We start from the raw sequence: 18,818 nt of genomic DNA, 5'->3' as shown, positions 1-18,818 counted from the left end.
TGGGCAGGGGAAGATCTGAGATCCCGATAGAGGTATTGAGGAGCTGGAGAAAAGGATCTACAAATCTTGAGAGCTGGCCTTCTCCCCCCGCAGAATACAGTGACCCAGTGAAACTCTGAGCGACCGGCGAGGGGGCAGGGGCCTGAATTTGGCTCCGGCAACCTCTGCAGGGAGTCCGGAGAGAGGCGGGGAGCTGGGAGGGGCGTAGAAATCTCCGTCGTCAGAGGACTGCAGGTGCCAGGCAGAGTTGGTGTAGGTGGGCTCCCAGAGCCCGGCGCAGGGAGCGGAGGAGGTTGGGGCGGGCCAGCAGGCGGGCGGGGGAGAGAGGAAGGCGGGGCTCAGAGCCGAAGAGGCTGTCCTTAGACAGCTCTTCTCATGCCGGGCAGTTTGCTGCATCTGGAGGAGCTCACTGGAGAATCTCCAACATCGGAGCGGGCCTTCAAGTACCGTAAGTACCTGCAAATGAGCGCATAGTTCAGTGGCTGAAGATTAAATACTGGCCACCAGATCCTAAACAAAATCCCGAAAGAGTCTCCTTGCTGTAATTAATTGCCGTAAATCAAACTGCTCCCCAGTCTGTCCCCCCACCCCCTTCATTCCTGCCTTTCTCCTTTCCTCCCCGGATCCCACACCCTCCTCGGTGAGAATCTCTGGGCACTGTAGATATCTCCCCTTTTCCTTCTCAGTCTTCCCTCCAAACCCTCAGCGGAGCATGTACCCGGCACCCCGCCGAGCCCAACCCCTTTGATTCCTGGAGCCCTCAAAGCTATGCAGGGGGCGAGCCATTAGACATTTCAGATATGTCACCCTCAAAAGCACTGCGGCGCTGCCTAAGGGTGGGGAAAGTGCTTGGGGTGGAGTAGAAGGGAAGGGTAAAATGGCTAGGCAGCCAAAGTTGGGGGTGGAGGTGGGGTGAAAGGCCAAAATGGGCGTGGCCAACTAACCTGAGGCTTGGGGCTGTTCTCACATTCCCCCGGTATAAGATTCATCATTTGGGCTGAATATAAATGGTACAATTTCCTTAGTGATTGAGGAGGGGTCAGCCATGCCAAAAAGCCCAGCTTCCCTGACTCCCCTCAATCCCGCAGTAGGCAAAGATCCTGGTTTAGGGGTTCAAGTGGCAAGGCTGAAACCTCAGATGGCATTTCCTGGGTGTAATCCCAGGTTGAACCTCTCCCTTGGCAGTGGAACCTGGCTTCCCCCAAAAACTCCTGGCCCAAAGCCCCAGGGTAACAAAGCAACAGGGTGGCATCCAAGCTTTGGCCTGGCCCTGAGAGGAGTGGGAGCAAGCGGCTGTAGGAACTGAGATGGAAAGGGCATCTTCAGGGTTCTACACCAGTTTGATGCCCCTTTTGAAAAGAAGAAAAAATGAGCACCTTTTTAAAATGTAATGTTCACTATGTGCCTGGCACTGTACATGTATTATCTGTAACCCAACACAACAATAATGTTAGGTCGATATTACTCCCCCACTTTACAGATAAGGAAAATTCAGAGTGGGTAATCTGAAAATCCTTCGATACAAAGTGAAAAATGAACAATGGACCTACGCTTCCTTGAATTTCTCACTGTCCACTTGTTCCCTACAGTCCAGATCCTTTGAACACGAAATATCCTCCTCTTCCTGCTCCTCCATCCTACCCAGTGTTAGCACTGGGGCAAGTTAGAGGCTGAGGTCCAAGGTCAGTCTGGAAAAGCAAAATCAGTTCCTTTCTCTATTCTGAGAGCTGCCTCTTCCCCACTCTTCTGAGCTAAGATTTAATAACAGCTGGAGTCAGCCAGGACTTCAGACTCCCAGTAGAAAGTTAGTGGAAGAGAATTAGCTTGAGTTTGTGTGGCTGGGACATACCTCCCCTTGGTGAAAGGTTACTGTTGGGGGAGGTGGAGAGAGGCATGAAAGCTCAAGAGTCTACCTTGTGTATATGCAAGGCCTATGGTAAATAATGACTTTGGTCGGGGAGAATGGAAAGCCTCCCTGAACACAAATATCTTTGCCGTGTTTCCTGAGATTCAAACAATTCCATTTCCCTTAGAGGCAATCAACAAAACTGTTTAGAAGTTAAGGGCAATGAAAGAATCATTTAGACCTTATGTAAATTAACTCAAGCAGCTTGATTTTCTAACACATGCTTGACACTGGGGTATTGAGCTTTTAGGGGTAGGAGACAAGAATGAGAGTAATATTGGATCTAAAGCATTCTATGGAGGGGAAGGATATCCAAGGGATCAAGTGAGAGGGGTGAGGGAGGGTGAAGAGGGAGTGAAGGGTGCCTCTGGGAGTTTAAATCATTGTTTTAGATCCATAGGCCTTGGAGTTAAACATGAATTTTAATTTGGGCTCTAATATGTATTATCTTTTGACTTTGGGCAAATTATATATCTTCTCTAAGCCTCAGTTTGTTCATCAGTAAAATGGAATGATAATAATGCCCCCTCTCTTAAGTTGTTGGAAGTCTCTCTCTCTCTCTCTCTTTCTCTCTCTCTCTCTCTATATATATACACACACACATATATGACTCTCTCTATATATATATATATGATGCTCTCTCATATATATATGAGAGAGTCATATATATGTGTGTGTGTGTGTGTGTGTGTGTGTGTGTGTGTGTGTGTATGACTGAAAAGGTGACTCTGCACCTCCCATCTCCCCCATCCTGTGGAGCTTCTGCAGGCTATTCTGGGCCTCTGAGATCCCAGAGACAAATCCATATTTCAACAAATCTGGCATCTTTGATACCAACAAAGACCTTGAGCAGGAGGATAGGGAAGTGAGGGAAAGGAGCAAGGAGAGGAAGCAGCAGGTGACCTTGTAATACCCTGCATGCCTGTGAGGAAGTACAATGTAGGGTTGTCAAGTGCAATTTAGCCATCTAAACTAAACTTTAAGGAGCAGGACAAGTCCTCTAAGTAAAAACAATTCTGCTTTTAGATACCACCACCTGCTGAGGAGAAAACTTCTTCAAGACTCAGAGCACACAGCCAGCACCAGAGGCCCCATGACCCTGGACAGACGAGGGGAGGGAGCCACCATGCTGAAGACATTCACTGTTTTGCTCTTTTGCATTCGTGAGTACAAGGAAGGGGTGAGGGGCAAGTGACCCTGTCATAGGTACCCACTTGTTAGGGGTGGGAGAGGAAAGTATTGAGGTTTGAGCACAGGGTGGAGACAACAAGGGAGCTCTCCTTTACCATAATCTCTCTTTTCAGGGATGAGTCTGGGTACGACATCGATAGGTAAGTGAGTCCTGCCCTCTCAGTCACCTCCTTCCTAAAGGATCCAAGATGCTGGCGTGTCTCCATGACCCTGGACATAATGCCTTGACATTCCAGAGATAGATTGGGCTGATTGGGAATCAGAGGACTTGGTTTCCTATGGCATGGTGAAAAGCTTTATCTCAGATGGAAAAGAAACCATCAGACTTTATTCTCCAACTCATTTGGACCCCTTGACCAAATATCTTGGGGTTCTTATACGATGCCCCACAGGAGCACATTCCTGTCCCCAAGGGAAGACAAAATGAGAGATCTGGGTCCGGGCTAATTTTAAGGGACATTGTGGGACATGTTATGGGAGGGAGAGGGCTGGACTGCTCACATCTTTTTGATCTGTGGGAATAACAGTGATGGACCCTCAACCGGAGCTGTGGATAGAGTCCAACTACCCCCAGGCCCCTTGGGAGAACATCACTCTTTGGTGCCGAAGCCCCTCTCGGATATCAAGCAAGTTCCTGTTGCTGAAGGATAAGACACAGATGACCTGGATCCGCCCTTCCCACAAGACCTTCCAAGTTTCATTCCTTATAGGTGCCCTTACTGAGTCCAATGCAGGTCTTTACCGGTGCTGCTACTGGAAGGAGCCAGGCTGGTCAAAGCCCAGTAAAGTTCTAGAGTTGGAGGCACCAGGTAAGAAGACAGCGATACTCAAGAATCGACTCCAGCTCCTGAGATTCAAACTTGCCTTCCAGGGGAGGGTTTGTTTCTCAAATGCATGCAAGCACGCATCCCACAGATAGTAAATAAGGGCCTACTTTGTATTGGGCAATGCAGAGGGGGCATGCAGACTCTGGAGCAGAGATGGGAGAAGGAGGGGTGACAAACAAGGATCATACAGGGAAACCTCAATTAAAGTAGAGCTCTCCTCTGCTGCTCCCTAGACAGTACTATTCTTGCTTTACCTAATTACAGTTCATTCTATCCTTCCAGGCCAGCTGCCCAAGCCCATCTTCTGGATTCAGGCTGAGACCCCCCCTCTTCCTGGATGTAATGTTAACATCCTCTGCCATGGCTGGCTGCAGGATTTGGTATTCATGCTGTTTAAAGAGGGATATGCAGAGCCTGTGGATTACCAAGTCCCAACTGGGACAATGGCTATATTCTCCATTGACAACCTGACACCTGAGGATGAAGGGGTTTACATCTGCCGCACTCATATCCAGATGCTCCCCACCCTGTGGTCAGAGCCCAGCAACCCCCTGAAGCTGGTTGTAGCAGGTGGGTGTGGCTATGGCTGCTGGCATCTGGCAATTGTTGTCCCAGGGATCATGGCTGGTTGAGCTAGGGTTTCTGATTTTACTTTCCTCAGCCAGTTTCTAAGGCCCTGCAAGGCCCAATGAGCTAGAGTCGTTTGAAGTTTTACTGAGATATAAATTAGAATCGCATGTGCTGCAAGGCAGATGTGTGGGAGCCAATCATTTGACTAGTAAAGGAGCCCAGCCAACTGGCCAGCAGCTTCAGCTCATCACAGCTTTGTTGTTCTCTACTTGTTGAATATCATGCATTCATTCATCAATTCAACCAGTATTTATTGAGCACCTAATATGTGCCAGGCACTGCCACTGCAATCTTATAAATTGAGTCTTAAATTTGCAAATGTATTTTATTTGTAATTGTTATTTTTATGTGTGGAAAACAGAATGAATTGCTAGTGTTGGTGAGTACAAACAAAGAAAACAAATGACAAAGAATGTGATAGCTCATATTTTAGAAATGGCTTTATAAACTGCCTTGGTTCCCTATCAGTAGAGCTAGTAAGGCAGCACCAATCTCTAAGTATAGAAGAAGTTTCCCCAAAATGTAAAATGCCAGACATGTCCCAGTCCCAACTCCCCCACCCCATGGCCTGCAGGTTTCTAGATGGAATTGGCCACATTTGCTTTAGTCTCTCCATCCAGCTAAATAGGCTTGGGGAAAGCTGTGGTGCTACAGAAAGTACCCGAGACTTAGAAGTGGTAATACTGGTTTCTAGTTCCATCTCTGACACTGCCTCCCTGCATGATCTTGAGCAAGTCACTTCACTTTTCTGTGCTTTGGCTTCCTCTACTCTAAAAATGGGATAACAGTATCTATCTAATCTACTGTGTAATGCTTATCTCTATGCCTCAGTTTCCTGATCTGCAAAATTGGTTTAATAATAATGCCTACCTCACAGGGTTGTTGTGAGGATTTGCCTAAATATATATGTACAGTGCCTGGCATATAAGTTCTCAATAAATGGTAGATATTAATTTTGTTAGTATAGCTTTTTATTGAGGATCAAAGAACAAAAAAAAAACCTGCTTGTTTGAACTGAGTGTATGAATGTTTGTTGTACTCATGCCCTTTCAGCATAGATTCCACTAACACACACTTCCATAGTTACCTGTTCAACAATATCCCCCACCAACCAGTTCATGGGCTTTTTGCTAGCAGAGACTTTGTCTTCTTTTCTCATATACACCTAGACCTACATGATGCTTGATGCATACTAAATGCTCAGTGAGCATATGACAGAGCTGATCCTTCCATAATGAATAGATAAGTGTGCCTGGCATTGGGGTGGGGGTAGGAAGGAGTGGTAGGAGGTGAGGTTTGCCCTCACTTTCGTGTACAATCTCCTTGGCGAAACAATCCATGGACATGAATGTGTAGCTCTGTAACAGAGATTTCTTTGGGTTGCAGACTTACTGGCCAAGCCCTCTTTATTGGCTTCTTTCAGTCTTGTTGTGGAAGTAGGATCTTAAATGAGCTTAATGTATTCAAAAGCTCTCCTTAATACTTTAGTGGTATTCATGCTCTGCAAAGATGAAATCATTGTTATTTTCAGAGGTTTGGTTTTTCTGGTGGTTGAAAGAACTACATTTGGCATTTCAGGGACCTAAAGATACAGGGAATTGTGGATGTAGATCTTCCACTGAGATACACCCCTACACATGGTTAGAGCTCAGTGAAGCTGACAGATTATTGAGAGAGAACAGGGGTATAAGTGAATCTACCCATGATTATGTTATAGAGGCAGAGATCCAAGGAAGGGATAGGGAAGAGAAGGTAAATTTCAGCTACCACTTCTTGTTCAAAGAAATTAAGAAAGAGAAAACAGAAGACAACAGGAAAGAATCATCTTGCCTCTAACTTTAGGGTCTCTTCCCTTTGTAGGACTCTACCCCAAACCAACTTTGACAGCCCATCCTGGGCCCATCATGGCACCTGGAGAAAGCCTGAATCTCAGGTGTCAAGGGCCAATCTATGGAATGACCTTTGCCCTAATGAGGGTTGAAGACTTGGAGAAGTCCTTTTACCACAAGAAGACAATAAAAAACGAGGCATATTTCTTCTTCCGGTCTTTGAAGATCCAAGATACTGGACATTACCTCTGCTTTTACTATGACATTTCATATAGAGGTTCACTCCTTAGTGATGTCCTGAAAATCTGGGTAACTGGTAAGAGACGGGTATGCCATGAAACTTAGGTTAAGGGCTAAGAATACAAATCTCCCTCTGTGCTCCCTGGAGAACCTAATCATGTGGCCAGGGCTAACAGTAGAGAAGGGAACAGAATTTGTAAAACTGGGTGTAGGCAGGTTTTTCCAAGGGTGGTTTGGAGGAAGCGAAGGAAAAGAATCCTAAGGAGTGGGAGCACGAAGTGAAATCATTAGTGCTTTTTATTCTGGGTCTTGTCCTAGACACTTTCCCCAAGACCTGGCTACTTGCTTGGCCCAGTCCTGTGGTCCAAATGGGTCAGAATGTGAGCCTATGGTGTCGAGGACCAGTGGATGGAGTGGGTCTTGCACTCTATAAGAAAGGAGAAGACAAACCAGTTCAGTTTTTAGATGCCACCAGCATCGATGACAACACATCATTCTTCCTCAACAATGTAACCTACAGTGATACTGGCATCTATAGCTGCCAGTATCTTCTCACCTGGAAGACCTCCATTAGGATGCCATCACACAACACTGTGGAGCTTATGGTTGTAGGCAAGTGTAAACAACTGTTTTTATTATCAACCCGTTTGTTTTTATCATCATTGTGGTGTTGTAAGAAGGAGCTAGTAGCCTTGTATCCTCTGAGAGCTATGGGCAAAACGCATACAAACACACACGCACGCACGCATGCACACGGAAGGTGGTGTAGAACTTTCTTCCAAAACTTTAGGGACTTTGTCTCCCAGGATTGTTCCTCAAGCTCCACCTCTCGGTATGGCACAGCCCCATTGTAACCCCTGGGAAAATTATTTTTCTTTAGGCCAGGGGAAGCTTACAGGTATGAGGTCTTCCTGACTGGTAGAGAACCAGGAATCTTTAGATCACCAAGGAGTGGGCAAAATAATTCTAATGCACAGTCAAATCTTGAAGTCACTGACCAGGTGGAAGTGGAAAGGAAGAGAAGATCAAATGGGGAGCTCAGAAACATTTTCTGGGGGAGAGGTACTGGGTTTGAGGTCACTTCTCACTCTGGTCTCTGGATTGGTTTCAGATAAGCCCCCCAAACCCTCCCTGTCAGCTTGGCCAAGCACTGTGTTCAAGCTAGGAAAGGCCATCACCCTTCGGTGCCGAGTATCTCATCCAGTACTGGAATTTTCTCTGGAATGGGAAGAAAGAGAAGCATTCCAAAAATTCTCAGTAGACGGAGACTTCATCATCAGTAATGTTGATGGGAAAGGCACAGGGACTTACAGTTGCAGCTATCGCGTAGAGACACATCCTAACATCTGGTCACATCGCAGTGAGCCCCTGAAGCTGATGGGGCCAGCAGGTGAGAGGATAACTCTTCAGAGGAATGCCCCTCCATACCCCAGGGATCCCAGATCAGTGCCCAGAAAGATATGGGAAAGGGAGTCAGCGGCCTGAAAATCAGAGCCCTTGGGTTTCAGCACCCTTCCCCTGGGGTGGTCTCACAATTCCTCAAAGGCAGTTAGCAGGATAATTTCAAGGCTCCCATTCTCCATGAAAAAGAAAGCCACTTCTGCCTCACCTTCCCAATATAAGCACTCTCAGTAACCAGATTGTCCTCACCCCATGAATGTATTCACCTGCCCCTGTCCCCATCAAGGCCTCTGATTCTGGTCTTCTCTGGCCACAGGCTATCTCACCTGGAATTACGTTCTGAATGAAGCTGTCAGGTTGTCTCTAATCGTGCAGCTTGTTGCCTTGCTGTTGGTAGTGCTGTGGATAAGGTGGAAGTGTCGGAGACTCAGAATCAGGTAACTGTCTTGTCCCAGCCCCCTGTTCCCCCCCAACCTAATAGAGTCTGAAGAATGAGTCATACCCTAGTTGAGACAAGCCACAGAGGCACACCCTATAGAACCCCCATCTTCTGGGCTTTGGGAACAAGACTTTCTCACCCCAGCTGTCTCTTTCGCCTCACAGAGGGGTCAGCACTCAAGCCAGAGGGTGGAGAAATACATAGTTCTCAGAGGCAGGAGGAGTAATCAGAACTTCATTCATTGACATCCCCCCGGAGGGTGCCCAAATCTCTCCCACAGACCATCCTGCCCTCAGGGATGATTGATGTCTCCCTTATTAACTTGTTCTGGATTTTTCCTCTTGTAAGAAGCCATGCTGTCCTGTCTTCCAGGCTGTTATTCAACTCCTATCCCAACTTTTCACCCTTATCCCTAGCTCTCAGGAGCTATTAAACCTTGTGATGCATCCTAGTTGCCTTAGTAACCAGTCTCTGACACTGTGGCCTCCAACCACCTGTGCAGAGCATTCTGGGAATATAGACTTGATCTGGATGGCCATCTGATGTGACATTGGACAGGGCAACAGAATCAGACTGTTTTCTCTGACTCACAAACTCGCAGGCCAAACAGATTCTCCTGCCATTTCCTTTGATTCTATGGTGTGCTCTGGGCCATCTGCCTCTCTCATCCCCATGGCTCGTGCTCAGGCTACTCTACCGGGAACAAGGAGAGTAATGACCACTTCTGACCTAGTAGGGATGTTAGCTCCTGAATACCTTGTCTACCTCCCCCTACTCCCTGCTTCTGGTTGCACCCCCCGCCCTGCAAATGTGGTCAGTGTGTCTGGGAGTATTCAGTGCACAATGGATTATGATTATGATTATGATTATATGTGTCTGTGCTTTCCGCTGGAATCTGAGGGCCAAAATACTTGGGCAACCAGAAGCGAGCCACCTAAGCCTTCTGCAAAAACCACCACCCTTTGAGTTTTCAAAAAGTTTTAGCAGGGGTGAAGTTCTACTTCTTTCTGGAACCTGACCTGGATCCCATATTCATTAGAGTAATCTCCAAGCCAGTGGTTAGAAAAAAAAATGTAGCTTTATGTGCCCCACCCCAGCCCAGCAACACAGCATCAAAGAATAAGATGAGATACCAGATTTCAGAGAAAGCAGCTTGAAAATCACGTTTTCCTCACCAGGAAGGATGGTCAGTGTTTTCTAAGTAAAAATTTTCCAATGGATTTTGGGTTAATATCATCTAATTCTACAAGACCCATGACCCAAAGCTGCTGCACATTTCTAGTTATAATCTGGTTGAGGGGAGAGTTTCTAGTCTCTGAAAAGCTTAGCTCAGCACTGACAGTCTTCTAGTAATTCACCACAGCTGCCTAGGCAACCCTTCCATAACAAAGGCAGGTGAGGCAGGTGGGTCTGAGGACCAATACTGCCATAACAACTGCTTCCAAACTTAAACTTGATGACTGAGAAATACTCATGGTTTCTCCCTCCACCCCCACACACACCACCCAGAGCTGCCGATCACACTGAGCTCCGGGGATTCTGAGAGCTCCAGATAATATAAAAGCATTTTCACATCTGACATCTCAATTCCAGCAACAGCCTAATCAGGGGCCATGGGGAGCTGACATATGATATAGGCTGGGGAGGGGGAGGGGGCAGAGGGGACATGTGGGTCACGAAAGAGCAAGAGGTTTGTAGGTGGTAAGGCCCTCAAAAAGAAAAGTCATTGATGTCAGAAAAGATTATATCCCATTATCTTGGCCATATCCAGTCCCCATTGGGTAGCGAGTAAGCCAATGACATAAATTGCCGCCCCCTTTCCTCCACCCTCCCCCTAATCCCAGCAACTCCTCTCATCTCTTTTCTGGTCTCACTAGAGAAGCCTGGTTGCTGGGAACAGCTCAAGGGGTCACCATGCTCTTCATAGTCACGGCCCTTCTCTCCTGTGGTGAGCACAAGTGGGGGAAGGGGCCCGGGCAGAAGGCCGGGGTGAAATCCCAGTGGGGGAGGGGGCTGAGTCCTGGCAGCAATTTCTTTTGCAGGACTGTGCAATGGGGTATTGATAGAAGAGACTGGTGAGTTTTTCCTGCTCCAGACTGGGACATTCCTCCCTGGAGATCCGAAATAACTACAGAGCGTCAGTGTCATTGGCCAGGGAGTGACTGGTTGGGAGGGAAGGACAGCCAGGAAGGGGCACTTGCTAAAGCTGCTGGCAAAATTCAGCCTCCAACTTTGCCTTTCTGCCTGCAAAATTTCCTCCAAGCTTCTGCACTTTTCTGAGGCTCAGCTATAAGACACCAGCTTCCCCTTTCCCCAGGACCTGAGGAAGGAAGGAAAGAAGGAAAGGATTTGGATTTGGGTTGCAAGGGGAGGTGGGCAGTGTGATCCGGGTAGGGGGTTCAAGGGCAAGGAAGAGGGAGGGGAAGGGAGGCGGGAGGATGGCTTCATTAATTCTGCTGTTTCTAGAAATAGTCATGCCAACCCCTAAGCCTGAGCTGTGGGCAGAGACCAACTTTCCTCTGGCCCCGTGGAAGAACTTAACCCTCTGGTGCAGAAGCCCTTCTGGCTCAACTAAGGAGTTTGTGCTGCTGAAGGACGGGACCGGGTGGATTGCAACTCGCCCGGCCTCAGAGCAGGTCCGGGCTGCCTTTCCCCTTGGCGCCCTGACCCAGAGCCACACCGGGAGCTACCACTGCCATTCATGGGAGGAGATGGCTGTATCGGAGCCCAGTGAGGCACTTGAGCTGCTGGGGACAGGTAAGAAAAGGTAGAGGGTCTCCCGGAGTTATTCCCAGTGCCCCTGGGACTCCAACACTGCTCCTGGGAGTGAGGGAACGAACTCCCAGGGACCCTGGAACCCAAGGGGCTTGTGCTGCATGTAGGAGAGGAGGGGTGCTGAAATGGTAGGGAGTTACGGGGCAGGGGGAGGGGCGGGATGGGAAAGAGAGTGTGAGGAGACTGACTGGAAGAGCCTAGGGCCAGCCCAGAATGAATGTCTTTATTTGCTGACAAAGTGACCCCGAGTATCCCATCTGGGCAACTGCAAATTTCTAACTCCTTTTCCACCCCATTCTGTTTTCCAGACATCCTCCCCAAACCTGTCATTTCTGCTTCCCTCCCAATCCGGGGCCAGGAACTACAACTCCGGTGCAAAGGATGGCTGGCAGGCATGGGGTTTGCTCTGTATAAGGAGGGACAGCAAGAACCTGTCCAGCAACTTGGTGCAGTTGGAAGGGAAGCCGTCTTTACAATCCAAAGAATGGAGGATAAAGACGAAGGCAATTACAGCTGCCGCACTCACACTGAACAACGCCCCTTCAAGTGGTCTGAGCCCAGTGAGCCCCTGGAGCTTGTCATAAAAGGTAGAGCTGAAAAGGATGTGTGAGGAAGAGGGGCGGGGTGGAGGGAAAGGCAAAGCCCTGGGTCAGACACTCCTCTCCCTGCAGCAAACTTTGCTGCTGGTCCTGGGAGCCTGTGTCCAATCTTAGAGCCAGGCAGGCGTGGCGCTGGGAGTGCCAGGGCCTCTGGCTGCACGATATTAATAGCCATAATCGTTATTAATAGCTTTGGTTCATGGAGTGTGATTTAATTTTTCTAATTATTTTCACATCAATTATCTCACTTCACCATAGAGCAACTCTTCAAGGTGAGTGAAGCAGGTACCATTTTCCCCTGGTCCAAATGGGCAAAGTGAGACTCAGAGAATCAGCAGAGCCCCAAGAAAAATTCTACCTTTTTACTAGCCTCCATTGCCTCACACTGAGGATTCATGTGGAGGTAGTGAGGGGTGGGGTTGAAGGGTCCCTGTGTGAGAAGTCTATCTGCAGAGTGGATTTACCTTACTTTTTAAATGCACTTACTTCTGAATGAAATACTATAGAAAGCAGAGAAGCCTCCTAGAACCAATATTTGCTATATTTGCTTTCTCTCTTTCTTGTTCTTAATTTGGTTTTGTGTTGTATTTTGTTATTTTTGTTTTGTTTTGTTTTGTTTTTGTTGTTGTTGTTTTTTGTTTTGTTTTCTTGCCTTCTAGAAATGTACCCTAAGCCCTTCTTCAAGACATGGGCCAGCCCCGTGGTCACTCCTGGTGCCCGAGTGACTTTCAATTGCTCCACCCCCCACCAGCATATGAGCTTTATTCTTTACAAAGATGGAAGTGAAATAGCATCCAGTGACAGGTCCTGGGCAAGTCCAGGGGCCAGTGCAGCTCACTTTCTAATCATTTCGGTGGGCATTGGTGATGGAGGGAATTACAGCTGCCGATATTATGACTTTTCTATCTGGTCTGAGCCCAGCGACCCTGTGGAGCTCGTGGTGACAGGTTAGGAGGGGGGACTCCAGGTAGAGGTGGTGCCAACCCTGGGATGGTGGGTGGAAGGCTGTCAGTGGGAGAGGAAGAAATGTTTCTTCTAAAAAACACTGAGAAAGTGCTTAGGACAGTGGCTGGTCCATAGTGACCAGTCCATGATGCACAGCTGTTCATGTTATTATTACAGGAACAAGAAACAAAGGCGGTGGGGGAGGCAAGCAATTCATTTCTGGGGGAATAAATGAGGCAGATGGGGGAGTCCAATTCCAAGAGCTCAGTTCAAGTTGCCCTATTTCTGCACATTTTTATGGCTTGGCCTTGAGCTTTAGGCTCAATGTCCACTTTTTCTCTAGCTGGGCTGTCAGAGATCGGTGGGCTGGACGGCTCTCAGAGAAAGGGAAAAGACCTTGAAATGTCAGCTGCATACTATACAACTATACAACTGTGCATAAGTGGAGTCCCAATTATGTAAACAGTTATAGCTACATGGACATGGAAATGTATATAAAGAATAAATGGCAAAGAAATATTAAAAACACTTATCTTTGAGTGGTAGAATTGTGTTTCCTTCATTAGTTTTTTTTTCTATATTTTCTAATTTTTGACAACAAACATATATTTTGTCTTACAATAACACTTTAAAAGGCTATTTGCAGGATGTGAGGGCTGGGTTTATCTCACGCTGTTGTCTCTTTAATTTCAGAATTCTACCCCAAACCCACTCTCCTGGCACAGCCAGGTCCCGTGGTGTTTCCTGGGAAGAGTGTGACCCTGCGCTGCCAAGGGACTTTCCAGGGCATGAGGTTCGCCCTCTTGCAAGAGGGAGCCCAGGTTCCCTTACAGTTTCAGAGTGTCTCAGGGAACTCAGCTGACTTCCTTCTCCACACTGTTGGAGCAGAGGACTCTGGGAACTATAGCTGTATCTACTATGAGACAACCATGTCAAACAGGGGGTCATATCTCAGTATACCCCTTATGATCTGGGTGACTGGTAAGGACAGAGCGGACATGGGACTGGGATGGAGATCATTGGAGTAGGGGTTAGGGAGGGTAATTCCTCCTAGAAGTCTAGGCTAGGCCACGGAGGGGAACTATTGTGTCCAAGAGGAGAAAGATAGAGGGTTAATTTAAGCAGGAACTGATAAGTTTCTATAGTCACCACTTTACAACCTTGGTCTCTTTCTAGACACATTCCCTAAGCCATGGTTGTTTGCTGAGCCCAGTTCTGTGGTTCCCATGGGGCAGAATGTTACTCTGTGGTGCCGAGGGCCAGTCCATGGTGTAGGATACATTCTGCACAAAGAAGAAGAAGCCACTTCAATGCAGCTCTGGGGATCCACCAGTAATGACGGGGCATTCCCCATCACCAATATATCTGGTGCTAGCATGGGGCGTTACAGCTGCTGCTACCACCCTGACTGGACCAGTTCTATCAAGATACAACCTAGCAACACCCTGGAACTCATAGTCACAGGTAAGGGGAAGAGGCTGTCAAGTGGGCATGGAAGTGGAGAAAGGAGGGAATAGACTGGTTCATGGGAGATAGTTTTCGGAGAGCTCGAGGAGAGGCAACCAATTGTCTTTCCTCTTTATTGAGCAGAGACCCCAGGGGTGATGCACTGGAAAGTGACCTCTTCTCTTTGACCAGGAGTTCATTTCTTCCAGGCTTACTCCCCAAACCCAGCCTATTAGCCCAGCCTGGTCCCATGGTGTCCCCTGGCGAAAATATGACTCTTCAGTGTCAAGGGGAACTGCCAGACTCAACATTTGTCCTGTTGAAGGAGGGGACTCAGGAGCCCTTAGAGCAACAGAGGCCAAGTGGGTACAGGGCTGACTTCTGGATGCCAGCAGTGAGAGGTGAAGATTCTGGGATCTATAGCTGTGTTTATTATTTGGACTCTGCTCCCTTTGCAGCTTCAAATCACAGTGACTCCCTGGAGATCTGGGTGACTGGTAAGGTCCTGGAGACTTCAGTACGAGTCATGATTTTGTAGTTTTTAGCAGTCAGCAATAAGCGGGTAAAGGGCTAAGTTCAGGATCACTTATCCTAACTCTGTGTCCTTGTTGGTTGCAGACAAGCCCCCTAAACCTTCTCTGTCAGCCTGGCCCGGCACCATGTTCAAGCTGGGGAAGGACATCATCCTTCAGTGCCGAGGACCCCTGCCAGGTGTTGAATTTGTCCTAGAACATGATGGAGAAGAAGCACCTCAGCAGTTTTCAGAGGATGGAGACTTTGTCATCAACAATGTAGAAGGAAAAGGCATTGGAAACTACAGCTGCAGCTACCGCCTCCAGGCCTACCCTGATATCTGGTCAGAACCTAGTGATTCCCTGGAGCTGGTGGGGGCAGCAGGTAAGAGAATAATCTCTCCATGATCCTGGTGTGACACACCTGGGATCCCAGGGACAGTCCCCATGGAGACATCTCAAATGAGGAGAATGGAGGGGCTTTGGAACCAGGGACCTATAGTGTGTCCTCTTTCTCCTAAGGATGGTGAGGAGGTGGGACCTTAAATGTTTTTTAAGATAGTGAGTGGGTTTCTTTCCAGGCCTCTTGGCCCCAAGGAAAGGAGGGCTGCTTCTGCCTCAGCATAAACTCTGCCACTGCCCACCTGCACTGTAGTCTTAACACATGGCTCCCACATGAACCCTAAAGAAGACCAGAGTGTGGGGCAATACCAGATTAAGGGGAACATACACACACTAATCTCCATGGCCTTGGTTTCTCCTCTTTCATCACCACAGGGCCTGTGGCTCAGGAGTGCACAGTAGGGAACATTGTCCGAAGTAGCCTAATCGTGGTGGTTGTTGTAGCCTTGGGGGTAGTGCTAGCCATAGAGTGGAAGAAGTGGCCTCGACTGCGAACCAGGTAAATAAATGCCTCATTATGGCCCCCTTCTGTGAACCAGGTGGTGCTAGAAAAGCAATCATACAAATGCTTCCCTAGTATCTGAGCCCCAACATGCAATCTGTTTTCAGGTTCTGGATCCTCCCTTACTCATGTCTTTTTCTTTACATAGAGGCTCAGAGACAGACGGAAGAGACCAGACCATTGCCCTTGAAGAGTGTAACCAAGAAGGAGAACCAGGCACCCCCGCCAATTCTCCTTCATCAACCTCTCGGAGAATCTCTGTGGAACTGCCAGTCCCAATATAATAATCTCCTCCTTTACAAGAGCTTTCCTCTCCTCTATCTTGCTTTCAGAGACCTGTAAATCCAACTAGTTACCCTGCAAGTCAGCCCCATCTGCTGTTCCTTGGTCTCTAATCACCTGAGCTGGGTAAAGGGTATTCTGGGAGTTGACAGCTCTGCCAGGGTGAGATGTTTCCTGAAGAGAGGTTCCCCACCCCTGTAACTCCTCACTGTACTGATTTACTGGCGCATGAAATTCTATTAAAAATGCATTCTTCTGAATAAAAAGAGCATTCACTATTTAACTGCAAAAACTACAGCTGTGGTCTTCTATTGGTCTGTTTTCCACTAACAATTTAGAAGTGATGTATTGGAGCTGACCTCGATGGCAGAATAAGAGAGTGCAGGGCTACAAGAAAAGAGAAAGTTGTTCAAGGATGGGTGTGGGGAGGGGGCTCCAAAATAGCTACTTCCCAGTTTGGTTTGACACGTATTCACTGACCAGAGTATTATTTTGCCCTTCCATTGGATGAATGAATGAATGGCAACACTCTCTCCTGGTTGAGCCTGAGAAGGGAAAACACAGACATTACATGCATTTCACCATGTTACGTTTGGGTCCATAGTACATCCACTTTCAAACAGCAGGATTGGCCCTCAGCAGAACTTTGAAACTGGAAAAGCGTGCTTTGTGGCCCTTACCTAGCAATCACAGGGTGTAAATGAATTCACTCTTAAGTATGAAAAATTAATCAAATCTGATACTTTGCCTCTCTCTAAAGAGAGTCCCATTTTCCCAAAGGAATGTGCATCTAATGGTGGGATCTCAAGAAGCCAGTAAGCAGATGAGGTGGATTATTTGGAACAGGGACCTGCTAGTGCCGCCTCCCAGGATTCCAAATGGGGAAATGGTAGGGGTGGGGGCTAGCTCCCATTCTCAGCCCCTGACCTTTCCCCCTGGATTAAAAGGCCACTTGCCCCATGAGTGGGAATTCAGTACACAGTAGGCCATTAGGCCATTTGGGTTGGGGTGAGTGGCTTACCTAGTTCCTCAAACCTTGTTAAAGACCTCAGAAAAATTGACCCACAGGTCTGAGAGGGGGTCATGACCCCTTCAAATCTGACCCTAAAGAAGTTAAACTTGCCTCCCAGCACTGTTTAATTCTAAGCTAACACTGTTCAATAGAGCAATGTACAAGGGTACAGCACCTGGTGAGTTATTTAACCCTGGTTATAATAAAGTTTAGAAAGCAACTCCTCTATATGCTTGCATTAGGAAGCATATTTACCCAGCAAGTTAATGAAAAAAAAAAAGCATCCCATTTCCTTTAATCCTTACAGAATGAAGCACTCTGAGTATTATAGACTAATTTGTGTTAAGCTCTTTGGAATGTAGAAGTACAAAGTCGCACTCTGATTTCCATTTGATGAGATTCTGTTAGTCGTTTATACTAATTTATTATAGTATTTGTAAAAATTGCATTTCAAAAGCACTTTTACATTTTAGTTTAGCCAAACTTAATTGTTGCTTGCTGCTGAACACCACTTTTTGCCCTCATACTCTCCATCTCTAACCCTCAATCAAGCAGTACATTTTGAACACTGGAAAGAGTTGGTCCTCAGTTTTAGGATAAAAGTCCTTTGATCAGATCTGATTCTGTTTTCCAACATTTGGGTGTTCCAAAGTGTACATTGTCAAGGCTAGTACAGCTGTGTAAGGTAGCAAGTGATAACTTGATTGCTTTAGCTTTCACCAAGGGAAAGAGAAAAGGGAAGATAAGAGCAGAGGGCCAAGGACTGAAATTTTGAGATGCCTCTGAGTTAGAAAAGCAGTGTGACGGTGAGACAAACACGACAGGAAATGACTCTTGTGAAATCGAGACATTGAACCTGGGGTCTCCTGTGTCAAAGGGATTCAAAGAGAGAAACTCTTGCACTCAGGGAAAATTGTGAAAAATTTTTCAGTGAGAAACGAATAGGGAGAAATATTGTGACCCTGGACTGTTAGTTGGCTTTCTAAAAACACTCACATATACTGTTCTTTCGCACAGCCAAGTTCTACGTGTTCTAGAAGGAAAAAAATAGTTGTCAATTAACTCTGAAATACTTAAAGACAAAGAGTGGCCTTGGGGTTTAACTTTCCTACTTGCTGTCAGAGCTATCTATATGAATTAAGTACCTATTTATAATGCAGAAGTCATCACAAACTATCTCAATGAATTAAATATCTATTTATAATGCAAACGTAGCTCGTTGCTGACAATTCTCCACATGGTATGTTTTTTCAACCTGGTTGCCATGGGAATCAGTCCCTTTACCCCTGGCTGGCCACTAATCATCAGCCCAGCATCAGGTAATTTCTGGGAAATGGAATCGCAATTAGGATGGAATGAACTTTTGCAAGGAAAATTCGTCTCTGGGATTCCAGGAAGAAAGGCCAAAGACCTCTCTCAAATTGTAAAAAAACAAACATATATTACCCCTCATCCTTGGGCTCACATACTTTTGACTTTTGGCTGCAGCATCTCAGAGCTACAAAGATTGTCAAGGTGGTATGAACCAATCAATCCTCGAGCCAGTTCAGAATCTTTTTTTATAGCAAGACTAACAGAGAGATATATAGCTTCTTCTTGCACACTTCCAAAGCTAGAGAGTTCACCACTTCATCAGACAACCTGAGAATCTCAAATCATTCTATTGATCCCGTATCTACCTGTATGTATTCCCTTCATACTCACTGGCTCTAGTTCTGATTCAAGTTGCAACCCCAATGAAATCTACTTCTTATACATAATAATCCTCCAAAGTCTGGAAAATGGGAGTTGTCTCCGCCATGCCCTGTAGTGCTCACTCAGTGGTGCTTCTAGAGTTTGGCCAGCATTCGTGTGCAAATGTGTTCATGTAGTTAACTCTC

At 46.9% G+C, this 18,818-nt stretch overlaps 1 protein-coding gene across 2 annotated transcripts; it reads left to right on the top strand.

Annotated features, from left to right (window-relative positions):
* Nucleotides 1-355: 355 nt before the first annotated feature.
* IGSF1 (immunoglobulin superfamily member 1) lies at nucleotides 356-16,218 on the top strand. Of its 2 annotated transcripts, XM_028841904.2 has the most exons (20): nucleotides 356-448; nucleotides 2,933-3,069; nucleotides 3,211-3,237; nucleotides 3,625-3,906; nucleotides 4,207-4,494; nucleotides 6,415-6,699; nucleotides 6,942-7,235; nucleotides 7,735-8,013; nucleotides 8,341-8,461; nucleotides 10,341-10,411; nucleotides 10,506-10,538; nucleotides 10,930-11,220; nucleotides 11,547-11,825; nucleotides 12,497-12,784; nucleotides 13,476-13,763; nucleotides 13,959-14,246; nucleotides 14,438-14,725; nucleotides 14,847-15,125; nucleotides 15,518-15,641; nucleotides 15,793-16,218. In XM_028841904.2, exons 2-20 carry the CDS (start codon nucleotides 3,000-3,002, stop codon nucleotides 15,926-15,928), a joined length of 4,011 nt encoding a protein of 1,336 aa, XP_028697737.1. In that variant the 5' UTR covers nucleotides 356-448; nucleotides 2,933-2,999; the 3' UTR covers nucleotides 15,929-16,218. The 2 variants fall into 2 exon arrangements, with proteins under 2 accessions (XP_028697737.1, XP_014983683.1); XM_015128197.3 differs by lacking the exon at nucleotides 6,942-7,235.
* Nucleotides 16,219-18,818: the final 2,600 nt, after the last annotated feature.

This window comes from Macaca mulatta, chromosome X (assembly GCF_049350105.2).
Source record: "Macaca mulatta isolate MMU2019108-1 chromosome X, T2T-MMU8v2.0, whole genome shotgun sequence".
Taxonomy (NCBI): Eukaryota; Metazoa; Chordata; class Mammalia; order Primates; family Cercopithecidae; genus Macaca; species Macaca mulatta.
This window is presented reverse-complemented; position numbering and strand designations above follow the sequence as displayed.